Raw genomic sequence first — 16,310 nt, 5'->3', positions numbered from 1 at the left:
GTTTGACCCGGTTGCCTTTTTGATGCTGCAGCAGCCACCGGAGCGGGAACCCCCCCCGGCACCCCCCTTGCTCCACCGGAGAGGCTGAGACCCGGGGGCCGGCGCCGTCCCCGTGTGCATGAATGTATTGCGAGAGAGGAAGCTTGCGGCAGCCGGGAGGCGGAGGCACCGACCCTGCTCCTCTCACCTCCCCGGGCATCTAGCAAAGAGGAGAAGGAGGAGGAAAAAAAAAAAAAAAAAAAAAAAAAAGCGAGAGAAGGAGCCTCCCCCCCCGGCCCCCCCCGCCGCACCTCGCCCCCGCGCAGCGCAGGGAGCCCGGCGCGGTGCGCGGCGGCGCGGCCGGTGCTCGGCGCTGCTCCCGCCGCCGCGGGATGCTGCTGTGACCCCCCGCGGGGCCCACGCGTGTGCGGAGCAGCCCCGCACACCGCCCATGAGCCCCGCGGGCTGAGCCACAGCCGGCTCGCCCGGGAGCAGCGGCAGCGAGAGGAGGAGGAGGAGGAGGAAGGTCGGACACCGCCGCGGAGACCCGCTCGCCGAAGAGGAGGAAGGGGAGCCGCGGGGCCGGCGCCCCCCGGGCCGGTGCGTGGCGGCGGGATGGCGCGGGCGGCGGTTCCGCGGCGCTGAGCGGGCGCGGAGCGGCGCGGCCCCGGGCGGCAGCGGGGGAGGTTCGTCGCCGCCGCCTCCTGCCCCGCTGCGCAGCCCCCGGAGCCCGCCTGCGCGACCAGGACCGCCGGCTTATTCTTTATGATAGTTTCGGCTATTTCTAAGGAAAAAAGAAAAAAAAAAAACCGACAACCCCCAAAGCTCTGACATCGCCGGCAGAGGAGCCTCTATAATCGGAGAATTGGCTACTTTTTGCATTTTCCACCCGTCGTTTCTTTCTGTTATTATTGTAATTTTTGTGCGAAAGGAAGTTATGAACAACTGCAAGTCAGGAAGTGGAAATCCACACCGGTTGTGACAAGCTGGGGCTAAAAACTATTTCATTATTTATATAGATGTGTCTATCAACATTCTGCTTTTCATCCAAAGAATAAAGGGAAATACCGGCTGGTCCTATGTTTGACGGTGAATGACAGACTGCATCTGAAGAAAGGAAGGACTAAATATATCAGCTAAGAACACCACCGTTATTTATTGAACTCAAGAGACCTTTTTTTTTTAACCCAAAGACTGTTAGAGGGAGAGAGTTAATGGGTCATTAAAAGGGGAAAAAAAAAATTAAAGGCCCCTTTGCTTCTGAAGTGCAGCTAACCTCAAAATAGGAGCAGTACTTGTAAGACAGATACTCAAATTAAGGCTTTACATGATAAATTTTCTATCCTATGGATATCAGTTTTGAGATTACAAACCAAGAAGATCTGTAATTGATCTAGCACTAGATAATTTCAATGCCTAATATTCCCCAGGATTGCTGGAGTACCCTCGGAGCTGCGTCGGACTGTACTCGGGGTATGCCATGGGCTGTATTCAGAGCATTAGCTGCAAATCCAAAGTTTTCCGGGAAAGTATTTCAGTGATTGAAGTCAAAGCCTCCATCGATCCCATTCCCACCAGCATCGACGAGTCCTCCAGTGTGGTCCTGCGCTACCGGACCCCTCACTTCCGAGCCTCTGCACAAGTCCTGGTGCCCCCTATTCCCAAGAAGGAGACCTGGATCGTGGGCTGGATCCAGGCTTGCAGCCACATGGAATTTTACAATCATTACGGGGAACAGGGAATGTAAGTATTTCCAAAAGCGCGTGCGGGTACGTTTCTCTAGCGAGGAGAAACAGCGGGAGGATCACGGCCTGGCTGGGAGATACTGGATTAAGCCAAAAATTAAAATCCAGTAGGTTCGATTCTAAAACCTGGCTCTTCTGAAACTTAACAGGACTTTCTGATATGTTTAAAATACAGGAGAGCTTGTCTCTGCCCCTCTAAAGGAGTGCGTATTCTTCTCTTCTAAAGGGAATGTGCCCAAGCCCCAACCAAAAGCCACTCGCTCTGTTAAGAGCCCAAAAGCAAAACTATATTTCATAACAGCTTTTGAGCAGCACTGGAGATCCTGAAACCCCTATCATGACAGATACCCCTGGTTTGATACGCCTTTTACCCGAGGTTTTCCCCTGATGGCCAGCTCCTCCCTTCGGCATCGCTCCCCATCCCTGACGGGGTAAAAACGCACATTAACGAGCCCTGGGGAAACCCGAGGGCTGACACTTGTGGCTCGGTGCCGACCCCAGCGTGCGGTGCTGCAGCTGCAGTGGGCCATGGTGTGAGCTCCGTAGCCCACCAGCTCTAGGAACAGACTTTTAACGTCACAGGAGGAATCCTGCATGCTTTGCCCATGGTAGCAGGCAGCCAACGGGGAAAGAACAAGGTGGATTTAACCCACTGATAATTAAACCCTTTGCATCACCTTGGAGCAGGGTGAAAATTTCACTTTACCATCATTTTAAATAATGTAAGTGTGGGAATGTGTAGGTGTCTGTGTCAGGTAGGGGGAATCTAGGGGCTGTTTGCACACTAAACCCCCAGTGTTACAGGTCAGACAGTCGTAGTGAGACAGCAGTGAGTCAAATTAAAATGTCACCTCCCTACTGTGAAAAGTCATCTCTCCCCAGTCCCCCACCAGTTCACCGAACGCTGGTGCAAGCTTTGGCCTGTAGTTAAATCAGCAACAGCACCTGATCTCCGAATGCCTGCACAGAGCAGCAATTCTGCAACTCACGGTGCTGGGCAGCACCGGGTGCAGCCTCCTGGTGCAGCAGCAATCTGTCTGTCCAGCCACAGGGACAAAACCCGACCGCAGACCTGGCACATGGTTTGGTGGCTGGAGGTGCCGATGCTGCCCGGTCTCTGGGGGCAAGGGAGAAAGGACAGGTTCTCAGACTTAAAGCTAGTACACGTTGTAAGATGTGGACCAGAGGGAAGGGCATGCCGAGGAGCAGCCCTAAATGACAGACTGTCCCCTCCTTCTGTCCCTGCGTCCCCTCTCTGCTCAAGCAGAAAGTGCCTTGAGAACCAAACGAGCACCTGGCAAACCCCAGCAGTGAGGCTCAGCAAAGCACAAGACCAGCTTATCTTGATTTTAAAAGTACTTACAAGAGGCCTGAAAATCTGTAGGTTTTTTGGCTCCATCACCATCTTTTGCAAGGACAATTTGTTGCTCAGATGTTCCCAATTCCAGGCCTTTGGGATTTGCATGTGTAATTCTCAGGCTCATTTAGAAATCTTGTCTTTAACGGCCAGCTGCAAAGGAAAAAAAGAGAAGTCCACTGTATATAAATACAGCTCACATCCAGCGAAATAAAGAGGACCAGGCAGAGAGCTATTCTGCTAGCGCTGCAAACCTCAACACATCCTTTTATTTCTCTGCACCTGAGTTCCCCTGTGTTTAAAAGGATGATTTGGTACAGTCTTCCCTTGCTGGAATGCTTTGAGACAAAAAAAGTTGTATCTGCAAGCTAAGTGCTGTAAACAGGTAGTCAGATTTAAATATTGCAGCCGTGTAGGAGAGCTATCAGCCAGAAAATCATGGAAACAAAGATTTGGTTTTTTTCCCTAGGAGGTTCGCTGACATTTAACTGATATAAAAAAGAGTTACTCAAACATAAGGAGGAATCGGTCTGCCCCGCCACTCTCTTTCCGTAGACCCATTGCCATCTGAAAGCTATAAATAAAGGTGTTTGAGGGGAAAGGCTTCTTTTTAATGCCATTGAAACATGCTCTTGGAAGACCTTTACATAGAGAGAGACAGGACACAAACCTGTCTGGAAGGATGGGCCAAGCCTTTAGCTGGTGTAACTCAACATAATCCCACTGACCTCCACAGAGCTACACTGATTTATGCCAACAGAGTGTTTGTCCCAACTTTCCATGATGAAGAGACTACTGCACCACACGTATTTTTAATCACTGGGGTGACAGACAAACAGAAATCTTCAAATAATAATAATAATAAGAAAAAAAATCAGTCGGTCAACCAGAGCGTTAATACTTACAGCAGGCTTTGGATTAATTTTTCACTTTTATGCTCCGAAGTTGTTAGCTGTGCATAAGCTGGCCATTATGTTGAGGACAGAAACAGCTGAGAAATACTGGAGCAGATGGAGCTGTGCATAACGCTCCTATAGGGATGTTAGCTACAGAAGGGATAATTTAGACACACACGTTTAAAGTGGCACTGACAATTTTGGGGGCTAAATGCAGTGTTTTTAAAGGAAAATAAAGCTCGAATAACATGTCAATGCTGGAATAATTTTACACGCAAGTCAGTAGGTGCTGCTGGGAACATGAAAACCCCCAGTGTGAGGATGTGGACGTGCTCTCTGATCCCCCTTCTGTGCAGAACTGGGGCAAACTCCCCTTCATCTCCATGGCTGGTGTCACTGCTCCCCACGAGCAGGGTTTCACCCCAAACCCTCAAGGGAAAGACGCTGCTGTGCAGCAGGAGGCAGCAGGATCAGGCCTCAGAGCTCTGACCTGTGCAGGAGCAGCGGGACCAGCTCTCCACTGGGATGTCCTGGGGTGCGTGCTGGTTTCTGCCCCAGGTTGTGCAGCAGCTGCTGGGACCCGTGTCGGCAGCCAGGCGATGTGGGGATGGCATCACCAAGCCTTGTTTCTGCGTCTCCATGGAGATGTGCGAGAAGCGATGCAGATGGAGATATGTAAAACGGAGAGATAAATAAATCAGAGTTTGAATATGATCAGCCAAGGATTTGGAGAAGTTTCAGGTATATATTTCTCCCCAGAAGGACCCGATGGGGCAGCTGGGCAGCATTACATCATCGCTTTACCTTACCGGGCATCTCGCTCTGGCGAGATTAAATCTTCCATGCCCTGCAGCAGAGACACAATGAACTCGAGAAATCGACTTGTCAAGAGAACAAACCCCAGTCCTCGGGAGGGAAAACACAATCAAAACCAGATTCACCAAAGGAAAAAAGGTTTTGCTTTCCATGGGAAGTGAAGGGAGATCAGTTTGCCATGGGAATCCACTGAGATACCCCACAGGGGTTTAGAGGAAAAGGCTTTGCTGCCCTTGTGTGGTCCCTGGCCCTTACGGGTGCTGTGAGCTCACATCTTAGCCCAGTTAAATGGGATGTCCAGTCTGACTTGAGCCTGCTCAGCTAAATCAGCAGAAAAATCATCCCTTTTTCTTAGTTGCAGTTTTCTGCTAGTTTTACCCCCTGAACCAGCGTGCACCAAACATCACTGCCGGTTCGAGAACCGAGGCAGGAACGTGCAGCTGGAGGATGGGGGGAAAAGGGACCACAGCAGCACGGCTGTGACAGCGGGGGAACAACAGCTTAAATTTCCTTCCTGTTCTTCGCTGTGACCCTGGCTTGAATTGCTTGATGCGCCGGAGTAGGTGAGAGAGGCGCTGTAAAGGACAATTTAAAATTAAGCAGCTCTGAATATCGGGTTTTCTTTCTTTCAGCCAGTCACCAGCACAGGCGGAGGGGGGCAGGTAGGAGCAGGGATGTGAAATACCTGGAACGGCTTTTCACTGCGCCCACACATCGCGCTGGTACCTGCACAGAGTCCGCATCTGCATGGGGCTTCTCTGAATCAGGGAGCTGCTGGCAAGGCTGGATGGTGGGAAGCACAAGGTTACACAAATCCGTCTGGCCCGTGACTCTGATTAGGACTTGGCTTTAAGGAACCGGGGCTGAGGATGCACTAGTGCCCGATGCCTGTCTGAAGAGGTTAAATGAATATACATGTGCCTGTGCTGGATGGAGCGGGTTGGATTTGCTGTGGCTGCCCAGGCTGCTGCAGCCATCGCTTCGGTTTGTGTGGTGGGGCAGCACCTGGAGGGCTGGGGAGAAGCAGGAGTCTTCATTTTGAGTGACAGAATAGGAAGAAATGGATTCAAATGAGAATTAGGAGGATAAAACTAAAGCTGCTTGGCTGTCAGCAGCAGGGCTATGGTTGTGCCACAAGGAATAGCTTAAAGTTCCTTCTCCTGGTAGCAAGGAGACATCTGTTAGGAGAGGTTTGTTGGCAGCTCCAGTCTCTGGTGGTGCCCGTACAGACTCTGAAGGTTTTTGAAGCAGCAGAAACAAACTTGTCAGTATTACAAGCCAGAATCTACTGATTTTGGAGCTGATCAGCTCTAGTGAATCCATGAAACCAGATAGGTTGGTTTCTTTTCACGCCTCTTCTCTGCTATTGTCAGCAAAGTGTTTACTGGGCACTTTCTGATCTTTCCTTGGCTCGACACCACCGCAGAAAGATGCTGATGCAGCCAAAGATCATTCCACAGCGTTCTTTCCAAAAATCCTCCAGAAGGGCAGTTGTTGGCCTATTATTTAACATGGACAGGCTGTGCAAGCAAAGGCCGCTCACCTGGCTGGCGCGCAGGCGTTGCTGTAGCAGCAGGCGAAGAGCAACCACAGCAGCACCAACCGTCACACAGCCTCTGCTTTTGCCCCAGTCATGGGACCGTCATAAGGCCTCATTTTTCTTCTCGTTTCTAAGCTGCACAGGCAAAGCGTGACGGTTTTGAAACCCCGGGGTTAACCGCACTCGCTAGAATTAGGCACCGCAGAGAAACACAGGCCAGTTTCTTCTTCCCCGTTGCTGCCCACGCCTTCCCCGCAGCAGGATGCTCTGCTGAGCCGCCCCAGCGCAGCCGCACTCGGCTTCGCGGTGGGGTTTGCCAGGCTCTGCAGACAGCACCCTGCCTTCAGCAACCATTATAACTCCACCATTTTGCTCTCATTTAAACCCTAGGCAAATCCTGAGGAGGTCCTGTGATTCTGCACTGGTCTGGGGTCAGATACGTCTATTGGGAATGAAGATGGGGACAAGCTGCTCTGAGTTGCCCTGCAGTTTCTGAGCATCCTGTAGCTGATTCTTCTGCCATTCACCCACTTGAGTAGGCTGGAGCAGCCTGGCGGGGGGTTATCAGCCTCTTGTAGCATCTCAGGTCCCGGTTTGGCGCCTCCACACCCGCAGAGATGCTGTGGCTGCACCTTAGCACCACGCATGTCACAGAGCAAACCTCCAGCAAATTGTCACATCTCATCCCCGGGTGACAGCCAAGCTGAGTAGCAGCCACTGTCCGAATGGAAAGTAATCCTGAACCATCTGCTGAAAGGGAGAGAAAGAGCCCCCCAGATGGTGTTTCAGAGCCGCGCTGTGATGCAGGGCGGTGGGGGCTGCAGAGCACGACCTCCGCTCATCTGCCCACCGAGGGCTGAGCTCATCCAGCATCCCCGGAGCTTTTCCTTTCTCAGCTCTTGCTGAAGAGCTTGGGGGACCGTGAGCCAGGATGACACTGATTTAGAGAGCAGAGCATATAAACATCTCTCTGTGGCTGGGGTCCTGGCAGGACTGCTCAGGGATCTCCTTTTGGCTGCCTTTGCTAAAAATTTTTCTTCCAGGGAAAGGACTCCCTCTGCCTGCTGGCTATGAGCTCAAGGAGAGGATTGCTGCAGCTGCGGTGCCGTAGCTGACAGCAGCCCGTAAATCTGCGCAGGGAGATGTCACGCTTGCATAACCCTCAGCTGCTGCTAACCCCTGGTCCTGCTGCTCAGAGCATCCCTGCATCCCGCAGAGCATCTCTGCCTCCCCTGAAGCATCTCTGCACCCTGCAGAGCGTCTCTGCCTCCCCTGGAGCATCCCTGCATCCCACAGAGCGTCTCTGCCTCCCCTGGAGCATCCCTGCATCCCACAGAGCATCCCTGCATCCCACAGAGCATCCCTGCATCCCCCTCACACTTAACCTCCCGGGTTCCTCCCAGGACGACCAACTTGCAAACCAGCTGCCTCCTGCCCTTCGCCCAACGCCTGCTGTGGCACAGGGGAGATTTTTGCGAGGAGCCCTCTCACATGAAAAAAGATAAATGAGGTCTTTAAACCCCGCCACGGTACCTTCTAGCGACAGCCAGACATTTACAGCCAACTGCTGAACAATCCAGTGGTTACAAACATGGAGGCACTTCACGGTCATTAACTAATTAACAATCAGAACAGCCTTGTGAGACGATCGCATTAGTCCTGGCCAGCAGAGAGAAGCGGCTCATCCCAAACCTGTGTCAGAGCCAGCTGGGCCCGATTTGTGCCCCCCCTGCACCCGGCCGCAGCCCCCACTTCAGCCAGGGGGCTATTTTAAGCCACAGCACGGACTTATTAAAGACTTGGACTGTTCCCCTGACGAGCCCGAGCGCGTCCCCTCTGTCTCCCTCCCAAGATAACCCGTGTCCCAGCTCGCAGCGGGAGCCCTGAGGCTGGGGGGGCTGGTGCTCAGCCCCGCGGCAGGGTCAAGTGCAAATGCCAGGCTGGGAGCTGCCACACAGCCTCTTCTGCCACCTCGGTGTCAGGGACATCATCTCCGAGTGGCAGGGAGGGCTGGTTCGTAAGCAAGAGGCAGAAGGTACATTAGAGCCACCTCCACCAGCCTCTTTTTGAAAAGAATGTCCTTAAAATACCTGGCGTGCGCTGAGCACATGGTCTGTGGTTATGCCAACCTAGCGCCTTTGCTCCGCAAATATCTAACCTTTTTTTCTGAGACATTTACAGTAGTCTGCTTCTAGTGGCAAATCTAATCTTAAAAATTAAATTGGAAGTTCATAAAAAAAAAAAAAATCCCAGTTGTGCCTCAAGCATTACAAGGTGCCAGAGGACCATTTTCACTTATTTTCTTGCTAGAAAGACTGACCTTTCTGTCAGACCCGCAAGCGCAGCGCACAGACGCCCGGCTCAGGCTGACCGCGGTTCCTCTGATTGCTGTAACACCATCCGCAGCCCCGAGCCGCGTGTGCAGCCTTTGAACTGGGTCCTTGCTCGGGCTGCAGAAGGATGAGTTACTCGTCCAGCGCCAGGCAGACAGCGGGGAGGGACAGGGAATATCCAGAGAGAAAATGAGTGTTTGCAGGTAGGGAGTGAAAAGAAAGAACAGAATTGGGCAGTAGGAAGCTTTATGGTCCACTTGAGTTACAGAACCATAGAATTGTTTTGGTCGGACGAGACCCTCAAGATCATCGAGTCCAACCGTTCCCCCAGCCCTGGCACTGCCCCGTGTCCTGAGAACCTCATGTCCGTCTGTCCAACCCCTCCAGGGATGGTGACTCCAGCACTGCCCTGGGCAGCCTGTTCCAATGCCCCACAGCCCTTTGGGGAAGAAATTGTTCCCAATATCCGATCTAAATCTCTGGTGCAACTTGAGTCCGTTTCCTCTTATCCTATCACTTGTTACTTGAAGAAGTCCTTGATTTTACTTCCACCGCTGAGGTCTTCTGTCACCCCACGCCCAGGGCCAGCTCTGAGCTTGCCCGTTTTTCTGCTGACACGGGTGATTTGGGGCTTTTGAGAGGGAGAAACTAAGCCCTGAGCCCTGCTCTCACCAGCACAAGAGTCAGGAGATCCTGACCACAGCGCTGGAGCGAGTCCCTCTGCTCAAACAGCAAGAAGATCCCTGCGGCACTGGATTTGCTCCAACACCGGAGCTTTCCTGAGCACCCAGCCTTTGCAGCCTCGTGTAAATACCGACATATTTTGAACTACTCCAGGTTCCCACCGGTCCCTGCGAGGATGAGCCTGGTGGTGGTTCTTTGGTGGTGTTTAACAGCAGGACAGATTTTCCTGATCAGTCCTGGAAGTTCGCAGACACAGATTTAATGGCAGATTTGAGCTCTTTCAGCGGGATGGCGTGAAAGGCACAAATTCCAGTAAAAGCAAAAGGGGGAATGCATTAAAAACTCCTTCCTGTCTTTCCTCGAAGTCCAGCATTTTTCCAAACGAATTCATTAATGCATTATCCGTAATTTGTTGTTGATTGTGGCAGGTCAAGTTGGGAGCTTCCAGATCTGCTGGACGGTAAAATCCAGGCCATCAGTGACTCAGACGGAGTGAACTATCCCTGGTATGGAAACACGACAGAAACCTACACCATCGTGGGGCCCACCAAGAAGGAGTCCAAGTTCAACATCAGCATGAACGACAACTTCTACCCCAGCGTGACGTGGGCAGTGCCCGTCAGCGAGAGCAACGTGGCCAAACTCACGAGCATCCACCGGGATCAAAGCTTCACCACCTGGCTGGTGGCCACCAACACGGCCACCAACGAAATGGTGACCTTGCAGACTATCAAATGGCGCATGAGGCTGGGCATCGAGGTGAATCCCAGCAGACCCTTGGGGCAGCGTGCCAAGCTGCAGGAACCCTCTGCTCAAGAGCAGCCCCAGGTCCTTAGCAAGAATGAGCCAATACCACCTAGTGCCCTTGTCAAACCCAATGCCAATGATGCTCAGGTACTCATGTGGAGGCCAAAGGATGGACCGCCACTTGTGGTGATACCTCCGAAACACCGATAATATAAACCTGACGTCCTGGCACCAAAACGGAGGGGAAGAAAAAAAAAAAAAAAGGCAAAACAATCACTTAGGTATTAGAAGACACACGTATAATGAGCAAAATAAAAATGCACTTTTTATTCATTCAACAAATGCAACCATTCTACCTTCTCCCATTGGGACGGATTTCACTGTGCTAAAGCTAAAGAGGAGACCTGTGACTGGGTCTGTCTCATCACTGGATTCCTAAGGGAAGAATCTAACACTGATGTCTACCCGTATAGCTTTTTTTTTTTCTTCCCTGTCTTAGTTACTGTTTGAACTCAGTCTCATTAGCTTGTCCAGACTGCCCAGAACAATAAGAACATTTTATTTGGGATTTTAAGATTTTTTTTTTTTTCTTTTTGATTGAGAACAAAACAAGTTCCTGGAGCAAAAAGTTGACTATTTAAGATAAGGATTTTTTTTTTAAGCTGTAAGGTTCTGAGTTGCAAATCCAAGTCATGCGGCCTTATGTAGACTTTGCTTTGCATTGCCAAACTTTTGCCTTAAAGCTATGTTTGAAAAACAACAAAAACACCACCAGGCAGAATGGCCTTTCTACAGAATTTTTTGGGAGAAAGTTTTGGAAGAAGGAGTAGCTTGTCGATGTCTCACAGGCTGATGGATGAAAAGGGCATGAGATTGGAAGAAGCGTGATAAAAAGAAAAAAAAAATCTGGTTTTAAAACCTGGAACAAGGAAGCATGGAAATAATCTCAGTTTCAAAGCAATGCAAATAACCAACCTGCTGTGGGGTCTCTCTCGAGTGGGAGCTACGACTCTTCTCCCCACTTTGCAGAAGGGGCAGCAGGGACGTGCTCCGCTTCCACGGGGAACATCAGCCTCCCGATAGCATCACAATTTGGGATCATCTCACAGCTGGAATTGTGGCCCTGGGAGTCAACATAAATCGAGAAGGGGGGATGTCCCACTGTGTTTGTCTTTGGGACACGCAGATGTTTTTGCCCAGCTAGTCCACCGTCTCACCTTCTTGTGGCCTAAAAGCCAACGGCTCGTGCACCAGCTGTTGTTGGGTGAAGGTCTGTTGTCCTGTTTTCCCATAATATCCAAATGATGGTGCTGTAAGAAAAGAGCAGGATATAAAAAAGGATCCTTCTGAAGTCACTGGAGATGCATGGGTGTAAGCAAGGGCAGATCTTATCTACCAAGTCTACCCAGCAATATCCATAATTCAGGAACAGCCACATCTGGAAGTAACAGGCAGCCCTTCCTAGCAAACGGTGGGAGCAAAAGCTATGAAAAACTCTTCTTCCAGTGATAACAAACCACATTGGGGTTAGTCAATAACTTTCTTCCAAATGACCTCACGATCTACACGACTGTCAGGAGCGGGGCGCAGACGGGACCTCGCATTACCATGCACAGGGTAACGCGTGGGAAGGCGCGAGCAGGGCAGCACCCGAGTCTGGGGTGTAGATCCTCCGGTAATTAAGGTGCGTTTGGAGCAGGAGGTGGAACCTGTAGGTTTTCCTAAAGACCAGCTGGCTTCAGAGACAAGCAGATGCACTTCTGCAGGGGAGGGGGACAGGAAGGAGCCGGGTTTGCCGGCAGAGGAGGTTTGCAGGGGTGGCATCTGGAGGACAGGGCACGGGACGGGGGGCGGAGGATCTGCTCTCTTGCTCCAGCACACGGCCTGAGGCAGATCACTTCCCTCTCCCCTTCCCCTAGAAAACATTTCTTCCTCTTATTAACAATTTGCCTCAAGAGCGGGGACTGAGGAGAGCTCAGCGTGCCAGATACAAGCCTGGCCCTGCTGAGCTGGGCTGAACAGGTCTCACAACCCCACACACGCTGCTCTAAAGGCTCTCCCCTCGGAGAGGCACCACTTAGCTGCTGTTGTCACCTTCAACTTCCACACAGGATGCTACCAGCGAGAAATTCTCCTTCCTCCTTTCTCCAAAGCCACACGCACCATCTACTTTGGCAACAGGTTGAGCATCACTACCTGGCTGGGGAAAGCACGCCCAGAAGATATGTCCCCCACCGTGACAGTCTCAAACCAGCAAACGAGGATCCTGTGTCCCTGCAGACCCCGTGTCAGGGGAGCCCGCCCTCCTCACGCACCGCTTTTCAGAGATGCTCGGCCACAGAGCTGCTCTCTCCAACGGGCAGATGTCCGAGGTAGGAAGCCCAGCATTATAAGCAGCTTGCAAACAAATGGACTGGATCAAACCCAAATCCACGAGCCAAAGGTTGCCTAAATCTAGGCTTTGGGACTACAAAGGATGAAGCTAGGGAGACTTTGACTTGCACAGTCACTCTGTATTAAACTCCATTTTCTTACATGGATTCAAATCCTAACTATAGCTCTACTGGCACAGCCCTTCGGGACTTGTCTGTATTTTCTCCTAGGCAATACATGCAGAAGAGGACAAAATGTGAGCTGCGGGTGAATAGCTGATGTTTGGATGCATCTCGGCTGCCGCTTAGGTGCACTTCTGGGTGGTACTGTGGATGGGAGCAGAAGGGGTGTTTATGTCCGGTATTCACTTTGTCTCCAGGTGCTGAGTACTTACAGTTCTCACTGATGTCAGCATGGGTCAAAGAAATCGGACCCAGTTGTCTTAATTAGCTGCACGAAGGAATTCCAAGGCAAGATTTCTTCTCAGTCACCAAAAACCACATTCAGGGAACACCTACGTCCTTTTCCACTTAGCTTTGTGTTGGACTTAGTCTCCCAGTGCATTAAGTAAATCGGGTTCCTCCTACTCCCTCTACCTGGTGGACTGGATGCATCCATGCAATTTGATAGTAACCTCCTGGCTAATTTGTCATGTTGCACTGAATAGACCCAGCTGAGCAGTAAATTCGAATTTCACGTTGGGGTCAGCTTTGCATGGACTTCTCCCTTCCCAAAGAATGCCTTTCTCCTGTGCCTGGGTTGAAATGTGCCCCTCCACCTCCATTCGCATCACCAGACACGGCATAGGAAAGTGATGCTGCCTCTTTGGAGATTTCATGCGTTGTGATTAAAAGTGATGTTTTTTTCCAATGCTGCTTTGCTACAAAACTGACGGGGACAGATTGAATATAAAAGGAATGGTGGCTGGAAGTAACAGGTGCTAGACATCACTATTGATGTGGCTGATTAAGAGCCATGTGGTTAGAATGGGGATTGACAGGGTCCCAAAGGGGGCTTAAATGTCTGGGGCCCTGGGGCATCCTGCACTGAGTAAGGTGGTCAATAAGCAGAGGTAAATAAAAAGCATTTTGCAGAACCAGGAATGCACAAAGGATATGCTGAGAAGGTGATGGGGCACCAACACGGGATACTGTGAGCTTGTCTCTGCCTCACCTCTCCTGTCAGTGATGCTTTATGGCCCCAAATCACCCCAGGAGCTGAGAGGGTAGCTTGAGCATCCCTGTCCAAATCCCGTAGTGGTCCAGGGCTCGTTTCCTACCTTTGACACGGAGATGAGTGTGGCAGGAGAGTGACAGTCCCTCGTAAAGTCAACAAAGATCTGGAGCAGCGTTGGGAGGGGTGGACCCGTGGAGAACAAGGCTGGGTTTGGGCAGGGGGTCGCGCAGGGGCTGCTGAGCCTCGGTGCTGCTCGCCCTCCTGCCCTGGCTCCTGGTGCAGCAATAAGAATCGTCCTTGGTCTTGCAGAGATACTGTGAAAACAAACCCAAGATGTACTGAGTCTGGACACTTACAGAGATGTAAAAAAACCAAACCCCCGCTTTTATAACAGACAGAGAAATAAAGTGAAGTTTTCAAACAGGTCTGCTTAGAGTTGTTTGGGCGGTAGCTGTTTTCAAATGAACGGTTCCACCACCTCTGCACTCACGTTTCAAGGTGACGATAAACACTCTGTTTACCATGAGTGCCTTTTCTCCCGATTTCAGCTCTTATGCCACATCCAAGCGTGGAGGTTTCTGGTTAAAAATAGCAGCCAGCATCCTGCATTTTTCACTGCCAGGCTGCTGTGCATCTTGTGAGGGCAGGACAGAGCCGAGCCGGTTGGCGCGGGCAGCAGCCGAACTTCTGCAAGTTCAGTCTCCTGCTGCTGTTTGCTTATTTAGCAAAAGCCTGGCCAGATGTGAGCTGTAAATACTGCATCTGGAGAGACACAGCGGCTCGGCCAGGCTGCGGTACCCTGGGCAGCAGAAAGCGGCTCTGCCCTTTCCGACCTGGGCAAATGAGAGGTTAAAAGCTGCTGCAGTGTACGACTGGTTTGCAAATACCATGCTGTATTAATTTCATTATTTTCCCCCTCATTTTTCATATTTAGGTTCAGTAAAGGAAACTGTCAACGTCATTTTCAGAGAGCAGGGGGTGCCCGGCCAAGCAGCAGCACAGCTCCCGTGCCATCCCCTTCATCCACAGGTCCCAACCCCGACACCATCCAGGTCTGTTCTCCAGCTCCTCCTGCCACGGGCTGGTCCCACCACCAGCTCCCTTCCCACCTGCGGTGCCCCAAGGCAGACACAGGTTGCTCTTTTTTTTGTTCTGTCAATAGTTTTGCTGCTCTGATCCAACCTGCAAAAAAGCATCAAGGCTTCTCCAGAAAGCAGCAGAACAAAGACTTGTTCTGCTGCAAGACGATGCTGCTGCATCCACCAGCTCCCACCCAGCACCCCGGGACCCTCCTGCCCAGTTGGGGCTTTCCCGGTGCATGCCCTGAACACAGGGCTGGACCCTTACCTGCGGGGCACCCCCCAACAAGATGCACCTCACACCGATGCCCCCTCTTTGCTGCATCTCCCTGGAGCAAACAAGAGCCCGTTACAAGCCTGTCGTGCCCCTTGAAGGTTGTAGCCAACCTTTGCAGCTCCAGAGCACTTTGCACACTGCTGCTGGGCAATGGGAAGACCTGGTACCACCATCCACAAAGCACAGAGGTGTGTGCCCACATCAGCCACCACCAGCCACATGGTTTGGGAAGCTCCGGCAGCACGTCACAGTGACACAAACCCAAATGCTGCAGGGGAAGGGGAGGAATGAAATGTATGGGAGGTCACGGCTTGAGGAGTGTGCATGGATGGAGCCTGAGCAGAGGACGGGTTCTGGGTGGGATTCCTTTCCATGGTGGAAACTCTCCAGCCTCATCTGTTGATAGCAGGTTAAATTTAGATGTCCTAGTTTGGGAGGGAGGGAGGGCTGGGGAGGGGACACCAGCCAACTCACAGCTGTTTCGGGTGACACCCTGAAAAAGCCAAAAGTGCCCGGTCACTTATTGTCTGCACAGAGACCTTCAAAAGCCACCAGAGAAGGACCAGGAGGACGGTGAGAAGGACATGGGCTGCTGAACCCGGCAGAGCCCAGTTCTGGTGCTTCAGGTAACACCAACCTCCATCCTTCATGGCAGCGCTGAGGCTGCAAATCAAACTTCACCTTTCCAGAGGTTTTGTCGCTTGGCTTGTGATTTTCTAACCTCGGTTTTAAGCAGACTGAGGCAAGTTCCTTCATTTGAAGAAATACCCTCTGGTCTCCATGGTCCCCACTCAAAACTTTTTGCAGGGACTTCCCTCTGCTGATGCAAATCAAGTTTTGTTTCCTATTTCTTCTGTCTCACATCTTGGTAAGCTGTTCATGTGCCGCAGCTGCAAACACTCTTCGTATTCCTTTATGTTTTCAAGTTTCAAAGCAAAATATTTAGCAATGCACTGAAGAGCCTTGAAGCATCTACTAAAAAAGAATAAAATACCATGTTGTGTTGCATGCACATAGCTATAACAGAGCTCCGCAAACAAGGCGGATTTTTTGTGGGTCCCTCAAAGATGCAGGAACAGTGTCACAGCAACACCCCTGCTGTAGTGTTTGAGTTTTCTGGCAACACACAATTTTTATCACTCGTTCAGGGAATGAGCTCAGATACCGACACTGGCAGCACAAAACGTGCCCGCGTGTGATAAAGCCACGTACAGAGAATTCCCGGCTCCGCAGCGGGAGCCAGAGATGCGTTTGCAGAGGAGCTTTGTGACCTACTGGAAGCTGCAGAAAATCGAGGTGGGGATGGTG

General features: G+C 51.4%; 1 protein-coding gene across 1 annotated transcript; it reads left to right on the top strand.

The window, feature by feature from the left end:
• The first annotated feature begins 397 nt into the window (after positions 1–397).
• Positions 398–14,067, top strand: FAM78A (family with sequence similarity 78 member A). The gene is made up of 2 exons (XM_065648808.1): positions 398–1,722; positions 9,779–14,067. Exons 1-2 carry the CDS (start codon positions 1,460–1,462, stop codon positions 10,305–10,307), a joined length of 792 nt encoding a protein of 263 aa, XP_065504880.1. The 5' UTR covers positions 398–1,459; the 3' UTR covers positions 10,308–14,067.
• The last annotated feature ends 2,243 nt before the right edge of the window (positions 14,068–16,310 follow it).

This window comes from Caloenas nicobarica, chromosome 19 (genome assembly GCF_036013445.1).
Source record: "Caloenas nicobarica isolate bCalNic1 chromosome 19, bCalNic1.hap1, whole genome shotgun sequence".
Lineage (NCBI taxonomy): Eukaryota > Metazoa > Chordata > Aves > Columbiformes > Columbidae > Caloenas > Caloenas nicobarica.
The sequence above is the reverse complement of the archived record's forward strand: the minus strand, read 5'-3'. Positions and strand labels throughout refer to the sequence as shown.

What these genes read in the sequence shown, in the direction of transcription:
- FAM78A (XM_065648808.1), top strand. Translation starts at nt 1,460, where the DNA reads ATGGGCTGTATTCAGAGCATTAGCTGCAAATCCAAAGTTTTCCGGGAA. An exon ending in CATTACGGGGAACAGGGAAT is followed by an intron (nt 1,723 to 9,778) that starts GTAAGTATTTCC and finishes TGATTGTGGCAG; the next exon opens with GTCAAGTTGGGAGCTTCCAG.